The sequence below is a fragment of the Notamacropus eugenii genome, chromosome 2, assembly GCF_028372415.1.
Source record: "Notamacropus eugenii isolate mMacEug1 chromosome 2, mMacEug1.pri_v2, whole genome shotgun sequence".
Lineage (NCBI taxonomy): Eukaryota > Metazoa > Chordata > Mammalia > Diprotodontia > Macropodidae > Notamacropus > Notamacropus eugenii.
The window spans coordinates 90,788,314-90,810,707 of record NC_092873.1 but is presented as its reverse complement, the minus strand read 5'-3'; the positions used below and the strand labels follow the sequence as shown (position 1 = coordinate 90,810,707).

Genomic DNA, 22,394 nt, shown 5'->3' with positions numbered 1-22,394 from the left:
TTGAGGTTTTCTTGGCAAAGATACCAGAGTGGTTTGCCATTCCCTTCTCCAGCTTACTTTATAGATGAGGAAACCGAGGCAAACAGAATTAAGTGACTTGCCCAAGATCACACAGCTAGTAAGTGTCTGAGGCCAGATTTAAAGTCGGGAAGATGACTCTTTCTTACTCCACATCAGGCTCTCTATCCACTTCATTACCTAGCTGCCCTAAGGATATGATTAACAGGCTAAAAGTGACTGTCATTGCCTTGAGGACCTTTTCTTCCAGCTCTTCTCTCATTATTGAGTACCCCCTCTTCAAAGCATTCTCTTTGTGATAAGGGAGAGGGAGGAAGCTGTGTCCCTGGAATTGTACTCCCCAGGCCACTTCCCCAGGGAAAGGCTTTCTGTGACTCTAAAGATGGACATGGGCCAGGGACAGAGGTGATATTTATCAGGGTTGTGGGGGATGAGAGGTCTTAAGACTGTTCTCTTTGTTCTTTTTGAAATTTTATTTTATTTCTCAATTAGCAAGTACTTATTTTCTCTCCTTCCCATTGGGGAAAAAAAGAAAAACAAAACCCTTTTAACAAAAATGCAGTCAGACAAATCTAAATTCTTGTTATTAGTCATGTCCAAAAATGTATGACTTACTCCTGCAACTTGAGCCCATTATCTGTCAGGAGGTGGATCACCTAGTATGTTCATCATTCCTAATGAGAACCCTTAAGAATTCATCAGTGACCTACTAGGTACCCAGTATTGTGTTAGGTGCTAGAGGGTGGGGGACACTGGGGACTGGGGGAGACAGTGAAGACTGGGGGATGCCAGAGGCCAGGTGATCCTGGGAGCAGGGGGTTACTGGGGGTGGGGTGTGTTTGGAGACACTAGAGAAGTACAAGATTTTGTCCTTGGCTTCAAGAAACTATCAGGGAAGTTGGGGAGACAGGAATCAACCTACATGAAACAACTTGAGAGTACTGGACGACGGTCTGTATGCCAGCTAAGGGACCTGGTTGCACATGCTGATTAGTGAAAGCCCTTGCTTAGACCTTGACTTCAAATGCCCAGTGAAATGGTAGGTGGGGGGGAGGTGGGCAACGGGGATCAAATGACTTCCCCATGTATCAGATTAGTGGCAGAGCTCAATCCTGATTGCCAGTCCCTCCTCTTGCTCCTTTGTTTTATTTTCACTCTTTCATTTCTCCCAGAACACTAGAATCTTTGAGTTGGAATGTATTATGGAATACTAGATATATCCCTTATTTGGAGAGCATCCAAATGAGGGGTTCTTAACCCCCACAGGGTTAGTGAATAGAGCTCAGGTGGTTAGTGAACTGGAATGGAAAAAAATAGATCCGTATTATCATTATTTTTTACTGTTTGTTTCCTCCCATAAGCCTATGTATTTTATTTTATGCATTTAAAAAATATCACTCTGAGAAAAGATCCATAGGCTTCATCAGACTACCAAAGGGGTCCATGACATAAAAAAGGTTAAGAACTTCTCATCTAGACTAATCTCTCACTTAATGAAGAAATCCTATTTATCTCTCATAGGTGGTTGGTTGACTATTCTGCTTGAATACTCCCGGTGATGGATAACTCACTACTGAACAGAGAAGCCCATTCATTCCATGTTTGGACAGCTCCAATTGTTAGAAAATTCATCCTTAGATTGAATTGAAACTTATCTCTCCACAATTTCTACCCAAGTATTTAGAATATAGGCACCCCCTGACTTGTATAAACTGCATAAAGTAACCCAAGAATGTCCATTTAGGTAACCAGGTGACCCAGGGTCCACAGGAACTATTATCTTCCTGATATCCTGTTGCCTGAGACTTTTCTCTCACCTTCATTTCTGTTTCTTTCTTTATCAAAAGGCTGGTTTGCAATTGGAGCAGTTTGTATTTTTACTTACAGAACTGAGAGAATTGAAGGAGGGGGAGAAGGAAGGAAAAGAAAGTCTGTATTGTTCATCACTCGTCAGCCCTGGGACAGTGGGCAGTGTAGTTAATTCCCCTCCTATCTCTTCACTTTTCCTCTACCCCAGAACTCTAGCCCCTTATCCAAGGTCACCAGACTCTGGTTTTCTTCTGAAACATTGCTTAAATCTATTTTAATTCCTTCTTTACAAGGACCTGCCATTAATATCTAGCTGAAATTTTTGTTTTTCCCACTTGTTTAAGAGAAAGTCAAGTCTAGCCAATAAGCATTTATTTCATGGCTACTGTGTTCCAGGCACTGTGTTAAATCCTGGGGGGAGAAAGTTAAGATACTGTGTGTATGTGGGGTCATAGGAGGTTATTCCTTGAATTTATTCCTCATGAAATCCATCAAAAATGCTTTAGGGACAAGTAGAGGAGAATTGAGGTTTGTTCTGTTTTGAAATAGGTGAGGGAAGAGGGAGTGGTACCTAGGCTCCAAGAACTATTAATCCCATTCTGTGTGTCCCCAGCTAAGCAGTGGGTGTACTCATTGGTATAGTATACGGTATTATATTAACAATAACTTGTACTTTTACAATGTATGAAGGACTCCACTTAGGCAGCACAAGTTGTTACCTCCGTTTTATAGATGAATTGTTAACAAAGACTGAGCTTCAGAGGACATGAACAGAAAGGTCTCACCTTGTTACTCTCTTACACGGTAACTCAGTAAACATGGGCTTCCTGTTACTTTTAGGACAAAAATCTAAGCTACTCTGGTTTTTAAAATCCTTTACAATCTGTCCCCAGCCTGCATTCCAACCTTATTCTACATTACCCTATTTTCCGACTCTGTTTTTCATGTCCGACTGGTCTTTATGCTGGTTCCCAAACATAACTCGACATCTCCAAGCCTTTGCACTAGCTGTCCGACTGTTCCCCATACATGAGTGTATTTCCATCTCACCTTTGTCTCTTTCCCCAGACTATATATTCTGAGGGCCAGAATATATAGTCTGTCCTGGAGCATGGGCACCAGTCATAGTAGTGCCCATCCAAGCTATCCTATCCAAGCTCATGCTGAACATATTTCTAGGTAACAGGGTCCTGGTTCCCTTCTTGTAGGAGAAGCTGAGCCATGCAAATGGGGTCAGGAACGCCAGTAAAATGAGATGATGGCAGCATTGGGGGCAGGCTGGGGGAAGTGGATCCTGCCACATTTTAACAGGAGCCAGTGACAACCTGGAGCATGCCCAGAGAAGAGCCTCTGAGATAGGGATGGGTCTGGAGAACTCTCCGAGGGAAGATTGACAGAAGGAAATAGGAATGATTAAATAATTAGCCTGGAGAAGGGAAAACTCAGGGGGACTATGATAACTCGTCTTTAAATGGGGGAAGGGCTGTCATGTGGAAGTGAGATTGGCCATAACAAGCAGACTCCGAGGTCCTTTCCAACTCTCTGAATTCTGCTAGCCTCACTTAGAACAGGGAGTGTTCCAAAAGTCTGTCAGCAGGTCTGTTGTCTGAAACTCCTAGTATGCTTGAGACAGCTCCTGTTCTCTGTAGCACTCCAGGCTTTCACAAGTCCTTACCTCACAGTCACCCCATTCCTTCTTGACACTGCACCAATTTCCTCTTCTAAAAAAACACAATCAGAACCCTGTGTTACCATAATAACCAAACTTGATCCCAGAGGAGAGAGGAGAAAAAATTGTAATTTTCTCCCTTCTTTGCAGAGGTGAGGCACTATGGGTAGGGAACCTGGAACCTCCTGTAAGTCTGAGTTGGTGTGTTGGTTATTTTTGCTGAATTGCTTTTTTCCCTTTTCCTTTTTTATTTATTTTTAATTTTTTTGTTATAAGTCTGCAGCTCTGTGGCTAGGGAAGTGGGGAAAGATGTTTTGGGAAGGAAATGAAAGTGATATAAAACTCAAAAGATACCAACATGTATATTTTAATGCATGGTCAGAAATAGGAGGTACATCCTAAAACAACTCACAAAAGCCAACTTTGCTGTACAATAGCATGATTTAGAAGCATTGCTGGGCTTGGAGTTGGGAGCCCTGGGTTCAAATCCCCAGCTCAAAAAAGAAATAGCTCCCATCCTCAGGCAGCTCATATACAACAACTGTGTGACTATGAACAGATCATTTTACCAATCTGAGCCTCAGTTTCCTCATCTGTAAAGTTGATTCCTAGCTGTCTTATGAGGTTGCCACGAGAGAACATTTTATAAATATTTAAAACATTATGGAAATCTAAGTTAGTGTTACTACTTAGCTAAAGATAGATAGCCCCAGGTTTGGTTTGGCAACACTCAATGTTATATGCCAGTGGCCACCCTGGAAGAAAAGAAAAGGGTGACTTGGAGTTCTGACTGCACAGAGTCAATTTAGGGTTCTGATTGGATATTTTAAAAAATTAATTACAAACTTTTTTGTTGTTGCTCTGTTGTGTCTGACTTTATGATCCTACTGGGGGTTTTCTTTTCTTTTTATTTATTTAATTAATTGATTTGTTTTCAGTTTTCAACAATCACTTCCATAAGCTCCCTCCCCAAGATGGCATACAATCTACATGTACATTCCTGTTCAACACATTTTCATGCTGTATAGTCATGTTGTATAGAAGAATTATAGCGAATGGGAGAGACCATGAGAAAAACCAAACCACAACCAAACTGCATTCCAGGTCCATAGTTCTTTCTCTGGATATGGATGGCATTTTGCCTCAAGAGTCCTTCAGAAATGTTTTAGATCCTTGCATTGTTGTGAAGGGCTAAGTCTATTAGAAACAGACCTCAAACACTGTGGCTCTTGCTATGTATAATGTTCTCCTGGTTCTGCTCATTTCACTCAGCATCAGTTCATATAAGTCTTTCCAGGTTTTTCTAAAGTCTCCATTAGGGGTTTTCTTGACAAAGATATGGGAATGATTTACATTTCCTTCTCCAACTAATTTTACAGATGAGGAAACTGAGGCAAACAAGGTGAAGTGATTTGCCCAGGGTCATACAGTAAGTGTCTGAAGTCACATTTGAACTCAGGTCCTCCTGACTCCAGGCCTGGTACTCTGTCTACTGTATCACCTAGCTACCTAAAAAAATAAAAATAAAACTAATTAAGAAACATTTATTTTCTATCCTTCCCACCTCTCTCACTCATGAAAAATAAATTAAGAAATAAAAAACAAAAATCCATGGGACACATAAGCATAGTCAAGCAAAATAGATTCCCATATTGGCCATGTCAAAAATTGTGTCATTCTGCATAATTATTGGGAGGTGGGCAGTATTCTTGATCCTTGCTCTTCTGGAATCAAGTTTGATCATGTTGTTGATCAAAACTCTTAAGTCTTTCAAAACTGTTCATTTTTACAGTATAAAGAGAGTATAGTAATATACCAGGGCAGTAGAGTACATAGTAGAGTATAAATGTTCCTACTGGTTTTGCATGCTCTGAATTAGTTCATATAATTTTCCCAGGTTTCTCTGAGACTGGAGCCCTCATCATTTCTGATGGCTTTCATCTTCTCTAAACTCTAAACTCCCACGGCTCTTACTCTCTAGAACTTAGATTTCTAGTTCCCTCCCTTGGTCGTTGCTCCCTTGCTTCGGGCTTCTTCTTTCCCTTCTTTCCCCATCTTACACCCCTAAGATGCTGCTCCTCATTGATCTACCTACCCTCCTTCCTGTTATTCATCTGGACCCTCTGTCTTGTATCACAGCAGCATGACAAATGTCTTAGACCCGGAGGAGTCCATGTCTCCATTGCCTGGAAGGGAAGAAAGGAAGGAAACTTCTTTAATTTAATGTAGAAGTGACTCCCAGGCCAGAACTCTGAGCCTAGTTTTCTACAAAGCTGTTGTTAGATATGATGGTTGAGTCTTAGAGGACTATCCAGAGAAGGAGAGTAACTTAGAAAGAACAAGAGACCTAGGGGAGACCTGTGTTCAAATCCCTGCTTCATGACCCTGGATGAGTCACTTCCCACCATTACTACCTGTGTGACCCTGGGCAAGTCACTTAACTTCCCCTTGCTTCAGTTTCCTGATCTATAAAATGAAGGAGTTGGACCAAGTGGCCTCAGAAACCACTCCCATTTCTAATTCTATTACCTGACTATCCATGTGCATTTACTAAGTGTTCACTATGTGACACGTACTCCACTAAACCAGGGAAACCATGACAAAAATAAAATAATTCCTTCCCTCAAATAGCTTACATTCTATCAAGGGAATAGTAGATACACCAGAAAGACCGAGGTTCAAGGCTTGCCTCAAGCATTTACTGGTTATGTGACCCTGGCTGTGGTTTCAGTTTCCTTATCTATAAAATGGGGCTTGAGTTTGGTGACCTCTAAGGTCCTTTCCAATTGATCATCTACTTATATAAATAAGCATAAACAAAATCAGTATAAGGTAAATTTATAGGAGGAGGGAATTAAAAAAACCTTATGTAGCAAGAAGGGGTGTGAAGTACAATTTTGAAGGAAATAAAGGAGACTCTTTCTGGGGAGTTCTGTAGGTCAAAACAATTTTCATAATACTACTAAGACATTTTAATGTCTAATAGTTAAGTATCATGGGTAGGTAGGAGCTGCTGGATCTGGAGTCAGGAAGACCTGAGTTGAAATGTGGCTTCCCACCCGTAGTAGCTGTGTGATCCTGGGCAAGTCACTTACCCTGTTTGCCTCAGTTTCCTCATCTGTAAAATGAGCTGGAAAAGGCAGTGGCAAACCACTCCATTATCTTTGCCAAGAAAACCCCAAATGGGGTCATGGAAAGTTGGCAGTGACTGAACAATGCAGAATTAAATATTGAAAGAAAGTAGATAAGGGAACAGTATAGATTCACCAAGAAAAAATAATAGCTAACAATTCATAGATATGACCCAATGTTTGGGGGATTCTCAATAATTTTTAAGAGTGTAAAGGGATCCTGGGACCAAAATGTTTGAGAAAGTCTATCCTAGAACAAAGCTCCCCAACAAAGCCACCCAGCATGGTTAAAATGTACTTCCTCCTTAGTGTTCTGCCTTTTCAAATCTTGCTCTTTCTTTAAGGCCCATATCTTGCCACAGCCTCTACAAAGTCTTCCCTGATTGCCTCCCCACCTCCATTTCACAGATGAGGAAACTGAGGACAAAAGAGATTAAGTAACAAAGCCCCACAGGAAAGGACTCTGGCCCAGGTCCTCCTTCAACCTCCATATCCATCACTCTTTACTTACCACTATGATGTGATATATTCAAAATGATTACTTCCCTCTCAGATTTGTTCAAACGCATTTTGTCTGGATCTCTTCTTGGCTCTTATCACATTCTACTGCGTATACTATTGATTTGTGCCCATGTCACATCCTCCTTGTTAGATTGCAAGGCCCTGTAGTGTGAGGATTAGGTCATTTTTCATCTTTGTATTTTCAGAGCTCATCACGGTGCCTTATATATCAATAAATCAATCAATCAACAAGGTATTATTAAGTGCTTACTATGCTTTAGGTCCTGGGCTAAGTGCTGAGAATACTGGGAAAAGTTTTATGATGTCCCTTGCCCACCAGGAGCTGGGATTCCAGTGGATGATGATAGCTAATTATATAGCCCTTGAAAGCTTGCAAAAGTGTTTTACGTATATTACATAATAACAGCTAGGATTTATGTAAGGATGTAAGGTTTGCAAACTGGTTTGCATACATTCTTATTTGATCCTTGTAACAGCCCTATTTTATAGATGAAGAAATGGACGCTGAAAGGGTCTGAAGTAAGATTGGAACTCAGTTTTTCATAACTCCAAACATTCTAGACATTAGAACACTTGCTCATAAGTAGCTGCTTTATAGCATAGTAGGTGCTTAATAATTAGTTGGTTGAATAAATCAATTACTAGAATAGCTATATATCACAAAACCTTAGTAATATTAATTTTATTATATAATAAACCAATTCTAGTTATAATATAGCAGTTGTATAACAATTAGCTGATTGAGTGAATCAGTTACAAGAGTAGTTATATGCTGTAAAACTCTACTAGAGTAAATTTTATTGTAGAGTAAAATAATTCTAATTATAATATAGTAGGTGCTTAATAATTACTTGATTGAATGAATCAATTAACAGAATAGTTATATATTATAAAACTATAGTAAAATAAATTTTATTATATTATATTGTAAAAATATTTTATTAATGTAATAAAATAATTCTAATTTAGTAAGTGTTTAGTACTAAATTTATTAAATAAATTATAAAAATAGTTATATAACAGCCCAGTGGATAGAGCTCTGCGCTTGGAATTAGGAAGACTCATCTTCATGAGCTGAAATCCAGCCTCAGATACTTACTAGCTGCGTGACCATAGGCAAGTCATTTAATCCTGTTTGCCTCAGTTTCCTCATCTGTAAAATGAGCTGGAGAAGGAAATGTTAAACCACTCTAGTATCTTTGTCAAGAAAATCCCAAAATGGATCATGGAGAGTTGGACATGACTGAACAATAACAAATAAAACTGTAATATAGTAAAATAATTCTAATTATAACATAGTAGGTTCTTAATAATCAGTTGATTGAATGAATCAATTATAAGATTAACTATATTATATATTCTAAAATAGAAATAATTATGGTAGATGCTTAATAATAACTTGATTAAATCAATTATAATAATAGTTATATAGTATATCATATAAAAACAAGTTATAATGCCTTATAAAGTTATGATTATTACATTATGATCAGTTGATTGAACAATACCCCACATTCAGAGGGTGCTTTAATCATAACAACATAGGCAGTGTAAGCATTCCTGCCTTACTCCTATGAGTAGGGAAACTGAGGCTTAGATTAAGTGGCTTCTCTTGGTCAGACTTAGAAGAAATCTCATCATTCGTCTCATGCTTCTCCTTCCTAAATAAGAATCCCTACTCTGCATCAAGGGGTTGTGTCAGCCTCAGCCTGCCCATCTCTACCATGTTTTAAGGTACTTTTGGACACTTTGGGGGCAATTCTAATTGTTAGGAAGTTTTCCTGGATGTTAAGCTTAAATTTGCCTCCTTGTAGCTTGTACCTTTTGCTCCTATCCCATGGTGTCTGGACCTCTCATTTCATTGGTGTAGGGAACTCCCAGAGGAGGAAAGTCCACCCACCAATGTAGGTCTTCATCTTCTTTGCAGTTTATATCTTCTAAAGTTGTCTGCATCCCTTAGAGCTTGTGACTTGCCTAGAGTCACATAGCCAGTATATGTGGGAGGGGCATAGTCCAGACTTTTCTCCTCAACCTGAAAGCTCTTCAAGGACTGCAATCCAATTGGACAGATATTTATTAAGCACCTATCATGTGCAAGGCACTGTGGTGGGGAGTGGAATGCAAAGACACAAAAGCCATATGCTCAAGGAGCTTGATCTCACTGCTGGATGTATGATTAAGAAGAGCAGTTGAGGAAGGAGAGAACATTAACCACTAGGGGCAATCCAGGAAGGCTTCCCAGAGGACATGGCACCTGGATTGAGGAAGGCTAGGATTCTGAGAGGTGATGAGAAGGGTGGACCTTGTGGACTTAGGGGATGATATATTTGGGCAGAGGTGGAAGATGGAGTGTGGAATTTAGGAAATTTAGGAATACAGCTAAGAATCTAGTTTGGCAGTTCAGCCCTGACTGTAGCACAGGGGCTATCTGTAGCTTCTCAGTGCTTCATCCTCCAGGGGAAGGGCAGCTACTCAGGAGGCAGAGGTGGTCAGCTGCTTCTTGGGACTTTTCCTTTTGACATTCAAGTTGTTCTTTCTCACTCTGGAAGATCATATCTGGGATTCCATAGTTATGTTCCTCTTCAGGCATTTATACTTTAGTCTAAAGATCTCCAGTGCCTTCAGTTGATCCTTCTTTTTTTGGTGGTGGTGGGGAACATCTAGGTGGTGGAGTGGTTGGAGCACTGGACTTGGAGTTTGAGTTTGAATCTTGCATCAGACAGTTACTAGCTATGTGACCCTAGGCAAGTCCCTTAACCTCTATTTGCCCTAGTTTCCTGTTCTGTAAAATGAGGAGAATAACACCTACTTCACAGGGTTGTTGTCAGGATCAAGTGAGATAATATTTGTAAAGTGCTTTGCGAAACTTAAAGTGATATATAAATGTTTGTGGTTGTTCAGTCATGTCTGATTCTGTGTCCTTATTTGGGGGTTTCTTGACAAAGATATTAGAATGGCTTGCCATTTTCTTCTCCAGTTCCTTTTACAGATGAGGAAACCAAGGCAAACAGGGTTAAATGACTTGCCCAGGGTCACACAGCTAGTAAGTATCTGAGGCCAGATTTGAACTCAGAAAGGTGAGTCTTCTAGACTCAGAGTCTGGCACTCTATCTACTGTGTCATTTATCTGCCCTATATTAATGCTAGCAATTGTTTCTAGAAGCTATTCAATTTGTCCATAATTTTCCTAAAATGTGGTATCTAAAATTGACCTCCTGATCAAAGACTCACAAAATTGTAGATTTATATCTGGATAGGGCCTTTGACATCATCTGATTCAGCCCCCTCATTTTTCAGATGAAAAAGTTGAGGTCTAGAGAAATTTACCTACTTGTTCAATCCTTACGTGGGTCGTGAGTAGCATCGAAGATTCAAACCCAGGTCCTTTGACTCCAAATCCATGCTCTTTCTATTGTCCCAGGACAAAGTCAAGACTGAATAACCTTCAACTTTCTGGACATCACGATTGTTATTGATTCATTTTACTGTTGATTCATATTGATTCTCTCCAGACCCCCAGATATTTTTCATTCAAATCGTTGCTTCCACATGCCTCTCCTACACTGTACTTGTGCAGCTGGTTTTTTGAACCTCTATGAGTTTATTTCACTCTCAGATTTCTTGATTCCAAATCCAAGATTCCTTCCAAATGACCTGCCCCGGCTTCTGGAGTATTGTGTTCAGTTCTTGGTGCTGCATTTCTTTCAATTCTGCTTTGATTCTAAGAGAACCTGGAGCATGGCAGTCCTTAGGAAAGGTTTGAGGCCTCAGGATTGGGTCTTAGCCCTACTAAGAGCTGTTAAAGGGATAACCTATGGTGCATTGGAAAAAAGTGCTGGACATGGAGTCAGGAGACCTGAGATCTAATCCCAGCTCTGTATCTAGGACTATATCAGGTTTATTGTCAGGGAAGTATGGCCACCTTTGGCACCCACAGTTATGTCCCAGGCACATAGTGGGCAGTAAAGTGGTGCAAAAAGTGTATTGGGCCTGGAATCAGGAAGATCTGAGTTCAAATGTGGCCATAGATACTTACTAGATGTGTGACCCTGGGCAAATCACTTAATCCTGTATACCTCAGTTTCCTCATCTATAAAATGAGGACAGTCATAGAACCTACCTTCCAGAGTTGTTGTGAGGGTCAAATGAGATTAAAAATTGTAAAGAACTTAGCACGGTACATGGTGCATAGTAGGTAATACACACACATATGTATGTATTAATTAACTAACCAGAAATAAACAGGTTCAGTTTGGGTTCAAACTGACTACTTGGTGATTTTTAAAATAAACGACAACCAAAGAAATCTAGTTCAGTAAAAAATTAACGCTGGAATTCCATAAATCGAAGAGGTTGTTTCAGTTTGGGTCAAGCCCCGCTGTTCTGTAGGAAGGTTTAGGCTTCTACTTCCCTGAGGTGGGGTTCTTTAAGAACTGGAGATGCTCAGCTGGGGTAGGTAGGATTAGACTTGGAGGCAAGGGTGTGGAAGAGATAATTTTGCAGTAATAGGCTCATCAGATTTAGAACTAGAAAGAACCCATTTCTAAGGTCCCTGTACTGAGCCTCGGACAAATGAAATGACTTGTCCAGTCACTATAGAAGCCTGGGCTCTGCCTATAAAATGAGGTGTGTTGTGAAAGTTTCCCCACCTGAGTCCCTCTGAAGGTCAGGGAGAAACTTACCCACCGTTATATCTGTAACACTGGAAGGAAAAGAACACCTACTATGTACTTACTAGACACTGCTTAGTAGGGCTTTACAATTATCTCATTTAATCCTCTCAACAACTCTAGGAAGTAGGTATTAACTACCTTGACTGAGAGTCAAAAAGTGAGTAGTCAGACAGAAAGGAAAAGAAATTTCTGTGTGCCAAGGAAGACTGCTTAGGTTAGTGGCAGCTCTAGATTTTTAGGGTAAAGCTTGGGTTTTTATAGCTTTGTAGGCGTGCTTAGGATACAAAACCAATCAGTGGCATTCCTCAGCTGAAAAAGGAAATGGGGAAGTGTGTGAGCCTTGGGGTTCAAGGAGTTGCTAAAACTCAGGCTTTCTCCTGGGGGAAATTCATCTTTGAGGTTAGTTTTATCTGTATTCCGTTTTGGCCGGAAATCTCTAAGATGATGGAAGCCCCTTTTAAAGTAAAATAATTCTTGTACACCCTGTTGTTACCAGGGAGGGAAGCAAAACTCTATCTCCTTGGGCTTAGAAGTTATTTTAACTGGGGAGAACAGGTTTTTCCAAAACTCATAGTACTGTACGTGGGTTCATCTACTTCCTCCGCAGGTAGTGGTTGGACTAAGTGATCTCTGATTTCCCTCCTAGCTCTCAATCCTGTAATTGTTGACCTAGGTAAACTACAGAGCTGGGATTCAATCCTCTTGATTCAAAATTCAGGCAGTGGGATGGGATAGCCTTCCCCTCTCAGAATGTGTGTCCAGAGGGAGAGTATAAGATTTAAGGGCAAGGTGGGGGAGTACCCTTCCCTTCCCCTATTCCTTGTCTATAGATGAGGATCTACTGGAAAAGGTGTTAGCAGCTGAAATATTCAGGTCACATAGCTGGTAACTGTCTGAAGCAGGATTCAAACTCAGGTCTTCCTGAATTCTGAGTTCTGACTCCAAGTCCAGTGGAGTTTGCCTCAGAGATCTCCCTGCTGCCCTTCTCCCTTCTCCTCTTTCTCTTCTCCTATTCCCCGACTTTCTCTTTTCTCTCACTTTTGCCGTAGAGACAGGAGAGAAAAGGAAGAAAAGATAAGAGATCAGAAGAGGAAAAGTGGAGAGAGAGAAAGAAAGAGACAGACAGATATAGAGAGGAGGAAGAGAAAAAAAGAGAGGAGGGACAGAGAGGAGAGAGGAGAGAGGGGGGAGATAGAGGAAAGACGGGGAGAGAGAGAAGAATGGGAAGGAAATAAAGCTGTATCTAGAGATACTTTTGCTTATACCTGAATAGACAGATCAGTGCTGAATATTTCAGAAAATAATTGGTAATTTGGAGTGGAAAATACTTTCCCTCCCAATGATCCTCTTTTGTATTTTGCTTGGTTTAGCTGAGAGAGTGCCAAAGTGAGTTTTAAGGGTGGAGGGAACTGGGCTTAAGGGGAGACGGGTATTAGAGATCTGGGAGGGGAAGCCCTCTTTTCTCTGGGAAAGCTCCTTCCTCCCCTTTCTCCTTTAATGAGGAATGTCTCTGTGTCTCTACATCTCTCTCTCTCTCTCTCTCTCTCTCTCTCTCTCTGTCTCTCTCTCTCTTTCTATTTTTGTCTTTGTCTCTTCTCTTTCTGTCTCTCTCTGTGTGTCTCTGTCTCTGTCTCTCTCTCTCCCCTCCCTCCTTTCTCTTCCCGTTTGTCTTCCCTTGGCTTGGGAATGAGGTAAGGCATGCCTAGAGGGTGGAGGGGGCTCATTTCACATGCAGTTTCCCCTTCCTCCCTCCCTCCCTCCCTCCTCCAGTTTCTGTGGTTCCTTTCACTCACCGGGTATTTTTACCTTCTACTTGTTCCCATTACTCCATCAAAGGAGTTGGGGGGGAAGCTATAACAGGCAGCGGTTAGCTTAGCTCTCTGGAGGAGCTCAGAGAGGGCAGGGCTTGTAAAGAGAGTGTCTTTGGCGAATGTCCCTTGAGAATGAAACCCACCCTACCTCCAATTCTGGCCCATGTCCTGGAGCCTGGCACAAAGGAGGAATCTTGGCGTTCCTGAGCAGCAGGTAGGGGCTTCTAGTCCTACTCTGTTCCTGTCCATAACCCCTTTACAGTTTTCTAAACGTTAGCTTTCCAATCTCTTATCTCTTTGGATCTCAAATAATCCCTTGTGAGATTTGGGAGAGGTTGGGATGTCTTTGATGTGTGTACTGGCTGAGTGAGCCAGAGCATTTAACTTCCCGGTGTGCTGCAAGCAGTTCTCTAGTAGGTGCTGATTTCCTTGGCAGAGGAAGTTCTATGTTGTGTGTTCCCTATGCTGACAGTCACAGACTGTATAAAAAGCAGAAATTACAGTTGAGACAGGCAGAAGGTTAGAGAGCCAGCCTTGGAGTCTGGAAGATCTTGGTTCAGGAACTACCTAGCTGCAACCCTGAGAATCTCTTAATTGACACTAAGCTGCATGGAGGGGTAGGGAGGAGTGTGTGTGTGTGTGTGTGTGTGTGTGTGTGTGTGTGTGTGTGAAATTTAGATACCAAGAATTTCTTTACCCAGTAGTTTCCAAAGTATGGTCCAGGAACTCTTGGAGTCCCCAAGACCCATTCAGGGGATCCTCAAGGTCAAAGCTATTTTCATAATAACTAAGACGTCTTGATTTCTAATACAGTAAATAGCAATAGACAAAATACACATAGCTCTTTGGGGTCTTTAATAAGGAAGGAAACAAGCATTTGTTAAGTTCCTGTATTATTATTATATATAATTATTGTATAATATTATTAAGCTTCTCCTGTATGCCAGGCATTTTACAAATATTATCTCATGTGATCCTCATTGCAATCCTGGGAGGTAGATTACTAGGGTAGCCAGGTGGTTCAGTAGTAAGAGTACTGGGCCCAGTCAGGAAGCCTCATCTTCCTGATTTAAAATCTGTCCTCAGATTCTTACTGGCCATGTCATCCTGGACTTAACCTGTTTACCTCAGTTTCCCATCTGCAAAATGAGCTGGAGAAGGAAATGGCAAACCACTCCATTACCTTTGCCAAGAAAACCTCAAATGAGGTCATGAAGAATTGAACACAACTGAAAATGACTAACAACAATAATAAGATGTGATCACTAACCCCACTTTACAGTTGAAGAAACTGAGGCAGGCAGAGGTTGTGACTTGCCCACTTGTCACATAGCGAGAATGTGTCTAAGTCCAGATCTGAAATCATGTTTTCTTGACTCCAGGTCCAGTGTTCTTTCCACTGTGTCATTTTACTGTCTCATGATTTAAAGTAATTTTTAAGAATGTGAAGGAGTTGTGAGACCAAAAAGTTTGAGAACTGCTATTCTATATTAATAAAGCTATAGGTCTAGAATTATGGGAACTCCTCATCACAAGGAATTTGTCTGCCTCCAAGTGACCATGAATTCTTGAAGATTATGACGCCAGACTAGAATCTCAGAGAGATCCTAGAAGCTGAGAAGACTTTAAGTACAAACATACAGACTTTACAGTCCTCTGAAGGCCAGTCCTATCACCCAGTACCTAGTGACACATTAATATTTTTGGTCATGGCAATTCATGATGACAGTCTACTTAGGCACCAGTATTTGTGTCAGTGGAGGAAATGCCCACACTAGTAAAATCCAGATGAGATTTATTATTATCTTTTTTGGCTCTGTAAAGTAATTCTTTGGTGGTATGATTGGTTTGACACTGAATAAACATATTTAGGCAGTTTTGTTATTTTTATTATATTGGCCCAACCTACCCATGAACAATTACTATTTCTCCAGTTTAGATCTGTGTTTGTGTAAGAAGTATCTTGTCATTGTGTTCATATAGTTCCTGTGTGTGTCTTGGCAGGTAGATTCCCAAGTATTTTATACAATCTGTAGTTATTTTAAAAAGAATTTTTCTTTTTATCACTTCCTGATGGATTTTGTTGGTAATACATAGAAAATACAGATGATTTGTGTGGGCTTATTTTATAATCTGCAACTTTGCTGAAGTTGTTAATTGTTTCAGTTAGTTTTTTTAGTTGACTCCCTAGGGTTCTCTAAGTAAACCATCATTTTATCCACAAAAAGCCTGCTAGTAAATCACAGATCTTTAGAACCACTGAAGCATTATAGATGAAGAAACCGAGTCCTCCCAAAGGGGTGAAGTAATTTGCCTGAAGTCATTCATACAGCTTGTAAGTGGCAGACTAGATCAACCCGTTTCTTCTGACTCTAGGTTTCTGTTGTAAGCTTCAGATCATAGATGTACAGCTGGGAGGGATTTTTAAAGGCCACTTCAAACATGAGGAAACTCAGACTCAGAGAGGTTAATTGATTTGCCCAAGATCACACAGAGAGTAAATATCTAAGGTATATATGTTGCTGTGAGGTTGTTAATTAGTTTTACAAACCTATTTACAAAGGCAAAACATCAAAAAAAAGTGTGATGGGATGGGCAGTAAACTTCATAGGAATAAAACAGAATAAAGCCAGAGCCTGCTAGCTCTAATGGAGTCAATCAATAAGTGACACCCTGACTCCCTCCCCTTCCTTCCTCCACCCCATGATGATTGAACCAGTGAGAAGGGCAGAGGGAAGCAAGGGGTTGGGTCATGGGAGAAAGACTCAAGTGGGTGCTAAGCTAGACTATTTTCATTTGGATTGAAGGTACATATCCTAGTAGACTATAAACTCCTTGAAGGTAGGACCTGTTTCATTCCTATTGTATTCCGTATTACCCTCATAATAAGCGCTGACATTTACACAGTGCCTTAAAATTTGTAAAGTGCTTTGATTATATTATCTCACTTGAACCTCATTAGAATCATAGATTTAGACCTAGAAGGGATGTTAGAGGTCATATAGTCCAGCTTCCTTATTTTACACATAAGAAAACTGAGGCCCCAGGAGTTCAAATTATTTGCCCAGGATCATATAGTATGTGGAAGACTCAGGTTTCAAACCCAGATTCTCATATAACAAATCCAGCCCCCTCTCTACTTTACCCTGCTGCCTCCTTTTCCAGGAAAGCTCAGTAGAATTCACCTGAACTTGTGTTTCAATAGAGAACCGAGAATAACTTTCCTACCAAGATGGAGCATCCAAGTAGAGGATTCCCATTTTACACGTAAGCAAAGTGAGGTCCTAGAAGTTAGTTAAATGCCCTATTTGATGGTCAAATGGCTGGTCCATGGGAGAGCCTGAGCCAGGATTTGAGCCTTCTGACTCCAAACCAATGCTCTTCTTACTTTACCAAGATGGCGGAGGAAAAGGTCCTTTTTGGAACTCAAAGGTTTTGTACTGTCTCTGAAATCTTTTCACCTAGACAGTGGGTCCAACAGAGCTCTAGCCTTCCTAATCCCAGAAGACCTAACTTCTTGGATAGGTGGAAGTGGATGAGGGCTGAGGCAGTATCTCCAACCACTGTCACACTCTGGTACCAAATGCATTAAGGCCTTGAATCTCCACATTCTGGGAGCTACTGTGTATCATCATCTTTATCATTGGATGGCTATATGTCAGAGTGGATAGAGTGTGTTGGACATAGAGTCACCAAAACCTGCATTCTAAGCCTGTCTTAGACAAGTCACTTAACTTCTTTCAGCCTCAGTTTCCTCATCTGTAAAATGGGGATAATAATAGCATGTCTTGATCAGGATTGTTGTGAGGATCAAAGGAAGTAGCATACTATAAAGCGCTTTGTAAATCTTAGAAGTGTCATATAAACACTAGGGTTATTCTTTGAGAAGAGTAATTATTCCTTCTCTTTGAGAAAGCTTTTAAAGCGTGCTCAAACGTGTTGGAGTTTGTACAGAGAGAGATATCTTGGCCACACGTGCTCTCTGCTGTTCTTTCTCTACCAACTTAATATTCCTAAAGTGTAGGTATGACGGAGTTAACTCCTATTCTCAAGAAACTTCAGCAGCTCCCTGTTACCTCTAGGATAAAATACAAAGTCTCCTGTTTGTCATTTAAAACCTTTCATGCTCTGGCTTTAGCCTGTCTTTCCAGGCTGATTCTATATGATTTCCTCCCTTCCCCTGCGCATACACATATTCTATACTGTAGGTAAATTGCCTATTTGTTTGTTGCTGAATGTTCCATCTCCTTCCCTTGCAAAGAATGTGCCTTGGATGTGCCTTGGAATGATTCTTGGAATGCTCTCCCTCCTCACCTATGCCTCTTGGCACCCCCTAGTTCCCTTCCAGTTTTAGCTCATGTGCCACCCCTCCTTCAAGAAGCGTTTATTGATCCCCCATATTTATGTGCTCTAATCATTTTGTATTTATCTGCGTATAACTTTTATTTATTTATCATTAACTTGTTATATCTCCCTAAAAGACTGTAAGCTACCTTGAGGATAAGGACTGTGTTGATTCTATATTTCAGGGCTCAGTGCCTGGCCCAGAGTAGTCGATTTATAAATGCTTAACTATTAATTGTATACTTAACATTATTAAATTATTTTAATAAATAAATTAAATTTATTTAATTATTTAACAATGATTATTAATTAATGTTAATTAATAAAGGCACTAGGGTATTGGGAAAAGTTCTAGCCCTAGCAAACTTGGTGTCTTTGGACAAGTGACTTCACCTTGATGTCTCGGAGTTTGCTCATCTGTAAAATGGGAAAAATGATCACTTATTGAGATACAGTGAAGATTAAATGAAACCAATGGATCTGAATGTGGTTGGCGGAGTACACAGATGCCAGGTGCTGCTTTTGCTACAGACTCTAACGTGAGAGTACCACAGGTGCTGGGGCCAGTCTCTTCTTTGTTCCTTTTCCTTCCCAGCATAAGACAGGAGAGAGGTGTGCCTAGGGTCGTGGCTTGGGGGCCAGGGTAGTGGGCTGCAGTTTAGATGGAAAGGTTTACTTCCTGGGGAGTGGGTCACTCTCAGACAGATCCTTTTGTCCAATGGGGGAAGCCAATGGGATTCCCCAGAAGGCTTTAGAAACCAACTGCAACTTTCCTTCCTTGGGAAACTGAAGTACAAAGGTATTCTCTCCTGATTCCCTTTGGGCAGCTGCTGGGTGAAGACGTGATCCAAGTGCTCTCACTCCTCAGCCACTCCCTCTCCTTAATGCTGAGGGGAAAAGAGGAAAGCAAATGGTGATGGTGATGGGGAGGGGGGGATGCAGGAGGGATTTCAGGGGAAAACCAGCTTCCTAAGAGGAGCGAGAATGAAGGAAGAGCTGGAGCTCTCCTCTCTGCCCTCCTGGAGAGATATTTAATGCCAATCAGAGTAGTAATGGCATTGATAATAATAGTAGGCAGGGGCGGGAGTGGTCACCTGAGCCCTGTTCAAGGAGAGAGAGACCAAATAGAGTGGGCAGCTGAGAAGATTCACCTAGTCTTCAGTACCCGGGGAAGTGGGGCAGCCCTGGGGTTGGGATGAGGAAGGAAAGCAGGGGGGAAACTTTCCCATTCCTTAGGGGACTGCAGCTTCATTTCTTTTTTTTTTAATCCCTGAGTTGCCTAGGTGTGATTTGGAGAGACCTTAGGAGAGCAGATAGGACCTTGTGCTGAGAGCCAGGAGACCACTAGCAGTTTACTTCCCTCCTTGGGCCTGGGTTTCCTTCTCTATAAAACAGGGATCATAATACCTTCATCCCGTACCTCAAAGAGCTGAGGCTCTAATGAGATTGTAACTCTGCTTTTTAAATGAGAGGTGTTATTATTAAATCCTTAAGTGCTAATGGTCTTAACTGCACATTTTAGCCCTTAATTATATGCTGCCTTGTACTTATATTTAATTATCTTATTTGAATATAAGTCTCACCTCACCAACAAGGCTATAAAGTCCTTGGAACCAGGGATCAGGCCCAAGTCTTATAGTTATAGGATACAAAACTGGAAGAGACCTTGGAGATCATCTAGGCTAGGGGTGGGGAAGCTGCGGCCTCGAGGCCACATGTGACCCTCTAGATCCTCAAGTGTGGCCCTTTGAATCCAAATTTGAACCTGTGGCCTTGATGATTCAGTCAAGGGCCGCACTTGAGGACCTAGAGGGCCACATGTGGCCTTGAGGTCGAAGGTTTTCCAACCCTGACCTAGGCCAACCCCTTCATGTGACAAATGAAGAAACAAACTGAGACCCAGAGAGATGTTGACTTGCCTGTGGTCCACGCAGGTACAGTCGGTAGCTAAGCTGGGATTTATACCCAGGTCCTCTGTCTCCAGTCAGTATTTCTTTCACTATGAATAGATGAATAAAGCATTTATATAGACATCACATCTTTGTGTCTCTAACTCTCGTCACTTCTGGCCCTCTCTACTCCCATCTCCCCATCCCTTGTGCCTAGTGTCTAGTAGGCTGGCACATGGTAGGTACTTAGGAAACATTCGTTGATTGACAGGAGAGGGGGATGAAGTAGCCACTGGGCAATGGAGTGAGGAACTCAGGTTTCTCCAGGGGATTACCAGCCAGGGATTGGTGTCTCACACAATCCGACTTGCTGTGAGCAAACATCTGTGAAAGGCCCTGAAGCAAGGGAATCTGTGTGTGTGCCCGTGTATGTGTTGCTTAAGGTGACATGCATCCCACAGCTGTTTTTGGTCATGGCATGCTGGACCCTGGGGATGTAGGCATCTCCCTTGTGGGTGCTCTGGACTGCAGATAGGGAAAGGAGAGCTTCAGTTTTATTCCAAAGGGGCCAGATTTCTATTTTGTACTCTCTCTTGAGTAGGGTAGCTGGAAGGAAATCAAATTTTGGAGATTTGCAAAGCTTTTGGCGATAACCTCTGGCATCTTCATCTCTCTGGTTGCCTGATGAGAGATCAGAATAGTTAATGTTGTCTTTGGGGTCTTGTTTGATATTCTCTCTCTCTCTCTCTCTTTCTCTCTCTCTCCTTCCCTCTCACTAGCTCCCTTTCTAAGGTTGAAAGAACAGAACAGTTTTCTTCTGGATGCCACATGATGAAAAGCCAAGAGCCTTCATGTCTCTCTCGGCAGTGAGCAACTGAAGGACCAGTCATTGGGACTTGCGAATCCTGTGGAACCTAGACCACCTGCTGTCCGATATCCCTTTGTTTCCTGCTACTTCCTGGCATGGATTGTGGAATCCTCTGGAGCTACTGAGTTTCATCCCTGGGATAGCATTACTGGTGTCCAAGAGAACAAGACATCATGGTCTGGCATCTTGGATCTCATGGGAACTCCCCAAATCTTTGCTCCTAAGCTGATCCCAGTGAGAGCCTTGGGGGAACCTGGAGCAGAAGCCCATGCTGATTCAGGCTACAGGACCTCACTAGGGCTAGGAGTCTCTGCCTGCTGTTCATGGGTCTCTAGGACTTTATTTCCCTTGCTGTCCTTTGGCGATGACTAGGAAGAGCAGAGGTTACTGGTGCCTACAGCGGCTGCCTCTCTTGCTGTTTCTCAGCTTATGCTTTTTCTGGGTAGCCCCTTCCCTGGGCAAACCCAGAGGCCAGGGTCACCCCCACATGAACTCCATCCGGATCGACGGGGACATCACTCTGGGCGGACTATTCCCAGTCCACGGAAGAGGCTCTGAGGGTAAAGCCTGTGGAGAGCTTAAGAAAGAGAAGGGCATCCACCGACTGGAAGCCATGCTGTTTGCACTTGACCGGATCAATAATGACCCTGACCTGTTGCCCAACATCACACTGGGGGCCCGCATCCTGGACACATGCTCCAGGGATACCCATGCTCTAGAGCAGTCATTGACTTTTGTCCAGGCGCTGATCGAAAAGGATGGCACGGAGGTGCGCTGTGTCAACGGAGGGCCCCCCATCATCACCAAGCCCGAGCGTGTGGTGGGTGTCATTGGGGCTTCAGGCAGTTCAGTTTCCATCATGGTGGCCAACATCCTTCGCCTCTTCAAGGTGAGTGTGTCCCTGGTGTTGGAGCCTGGAACTACAGGCTGCACTGCTTCTTCCTCTTCCTCCTCCCCTCCTGTTTCCAGCGAGAACATGAAGCTTTCCTCCCGTCGGTATTGAGGGTGTGGTAGAAAAAGAGGGATCTTAATTTTTTATTGCTGGTCACTAGCTACAGAGCAGCACTTCCCTTCTTGGTTAATTTCCTTTTCCCCTACTCTTCCCCTTCCGCCTTTCTCTTCTTTCTCCTTCCTTCTGTTCCTTCCTTCCCTCCCTCTTTTCTTTTCTTTCCCTTCTCCTCTCCTTTACTTTTTCGCTCTGCTTGTCCCTTCTCTTGCCTTCTTTTTCTTTCATCTATTATCACCTCCCACCCTATTCTTTCCTCCCTCCCTATTCTTTATTTCCTTACCTGTGCCCTATTCTCCTCCTCCTCCTTTCTATCTGCTCCCTTCCTCTCCCCTCCCCCCTTTTTTTCTCTCTCCCTCCCTGTTCTTTTCTCCCTTCACTTTTTACCTGTCTCCCATCCTCCTCCTCCCTTCCCTTCTCTCCCCTCCCCCTCTCCTCTTGCTTCCTTTCCTCCTTCCTGGGGCAAGAGCTGCTGATTTGCAATTCAATTGGAGCCAAGTGCTTCGCTAAGCTGCTACAACTACAGAAAGCTACCCGGTGGAGAGAAAAAAAAACAAAACCCATTACAAGCATTTTACCAATAATTATGTGCCTGCTTCTCTGTGCCTTGTTTTGCAGTGTGTGTGATTGTGTATATGAGAGAGAACAGGAGCA

The 22,394-nt window shown here is 42.1% G+C and overlaps 1 protein-coding gene across 2 annotated transcripts in view; it reads left to right on the top strand.

Annotated features, from left to right (window-relative positions):
• Positions 1 to 22,394, top strand: part of GRM4 (glutamate metabotropic receptor 4) — a 326,723-nt gene that overhangs the window by 14,025 nt on the left and 290,304 nt on the right. Inside the window, exons 1-2 of one of the 2 annotated variants that reach the window (XM_072641786.1) lie at positions 13,638 to 13,847; positions 20,646 to 21,623. In XM_072641786.1, coding sequence (XP_072497887.1) covers positions 21,099 to 21,623 — 525 coding nt within the window. In that variant the 5' untranslated portion in view covers positions 13,638 to 13,847; positions 20,646 to 21,098. Of the gene's footprint in view, positions 1 to 13,637; positions 13,848 to 20,645; positions 21,624 to 22,394 lie in introns of those variants that run through there. The other variant, XM_072641785.1, reaches the window with a different exon arrangement.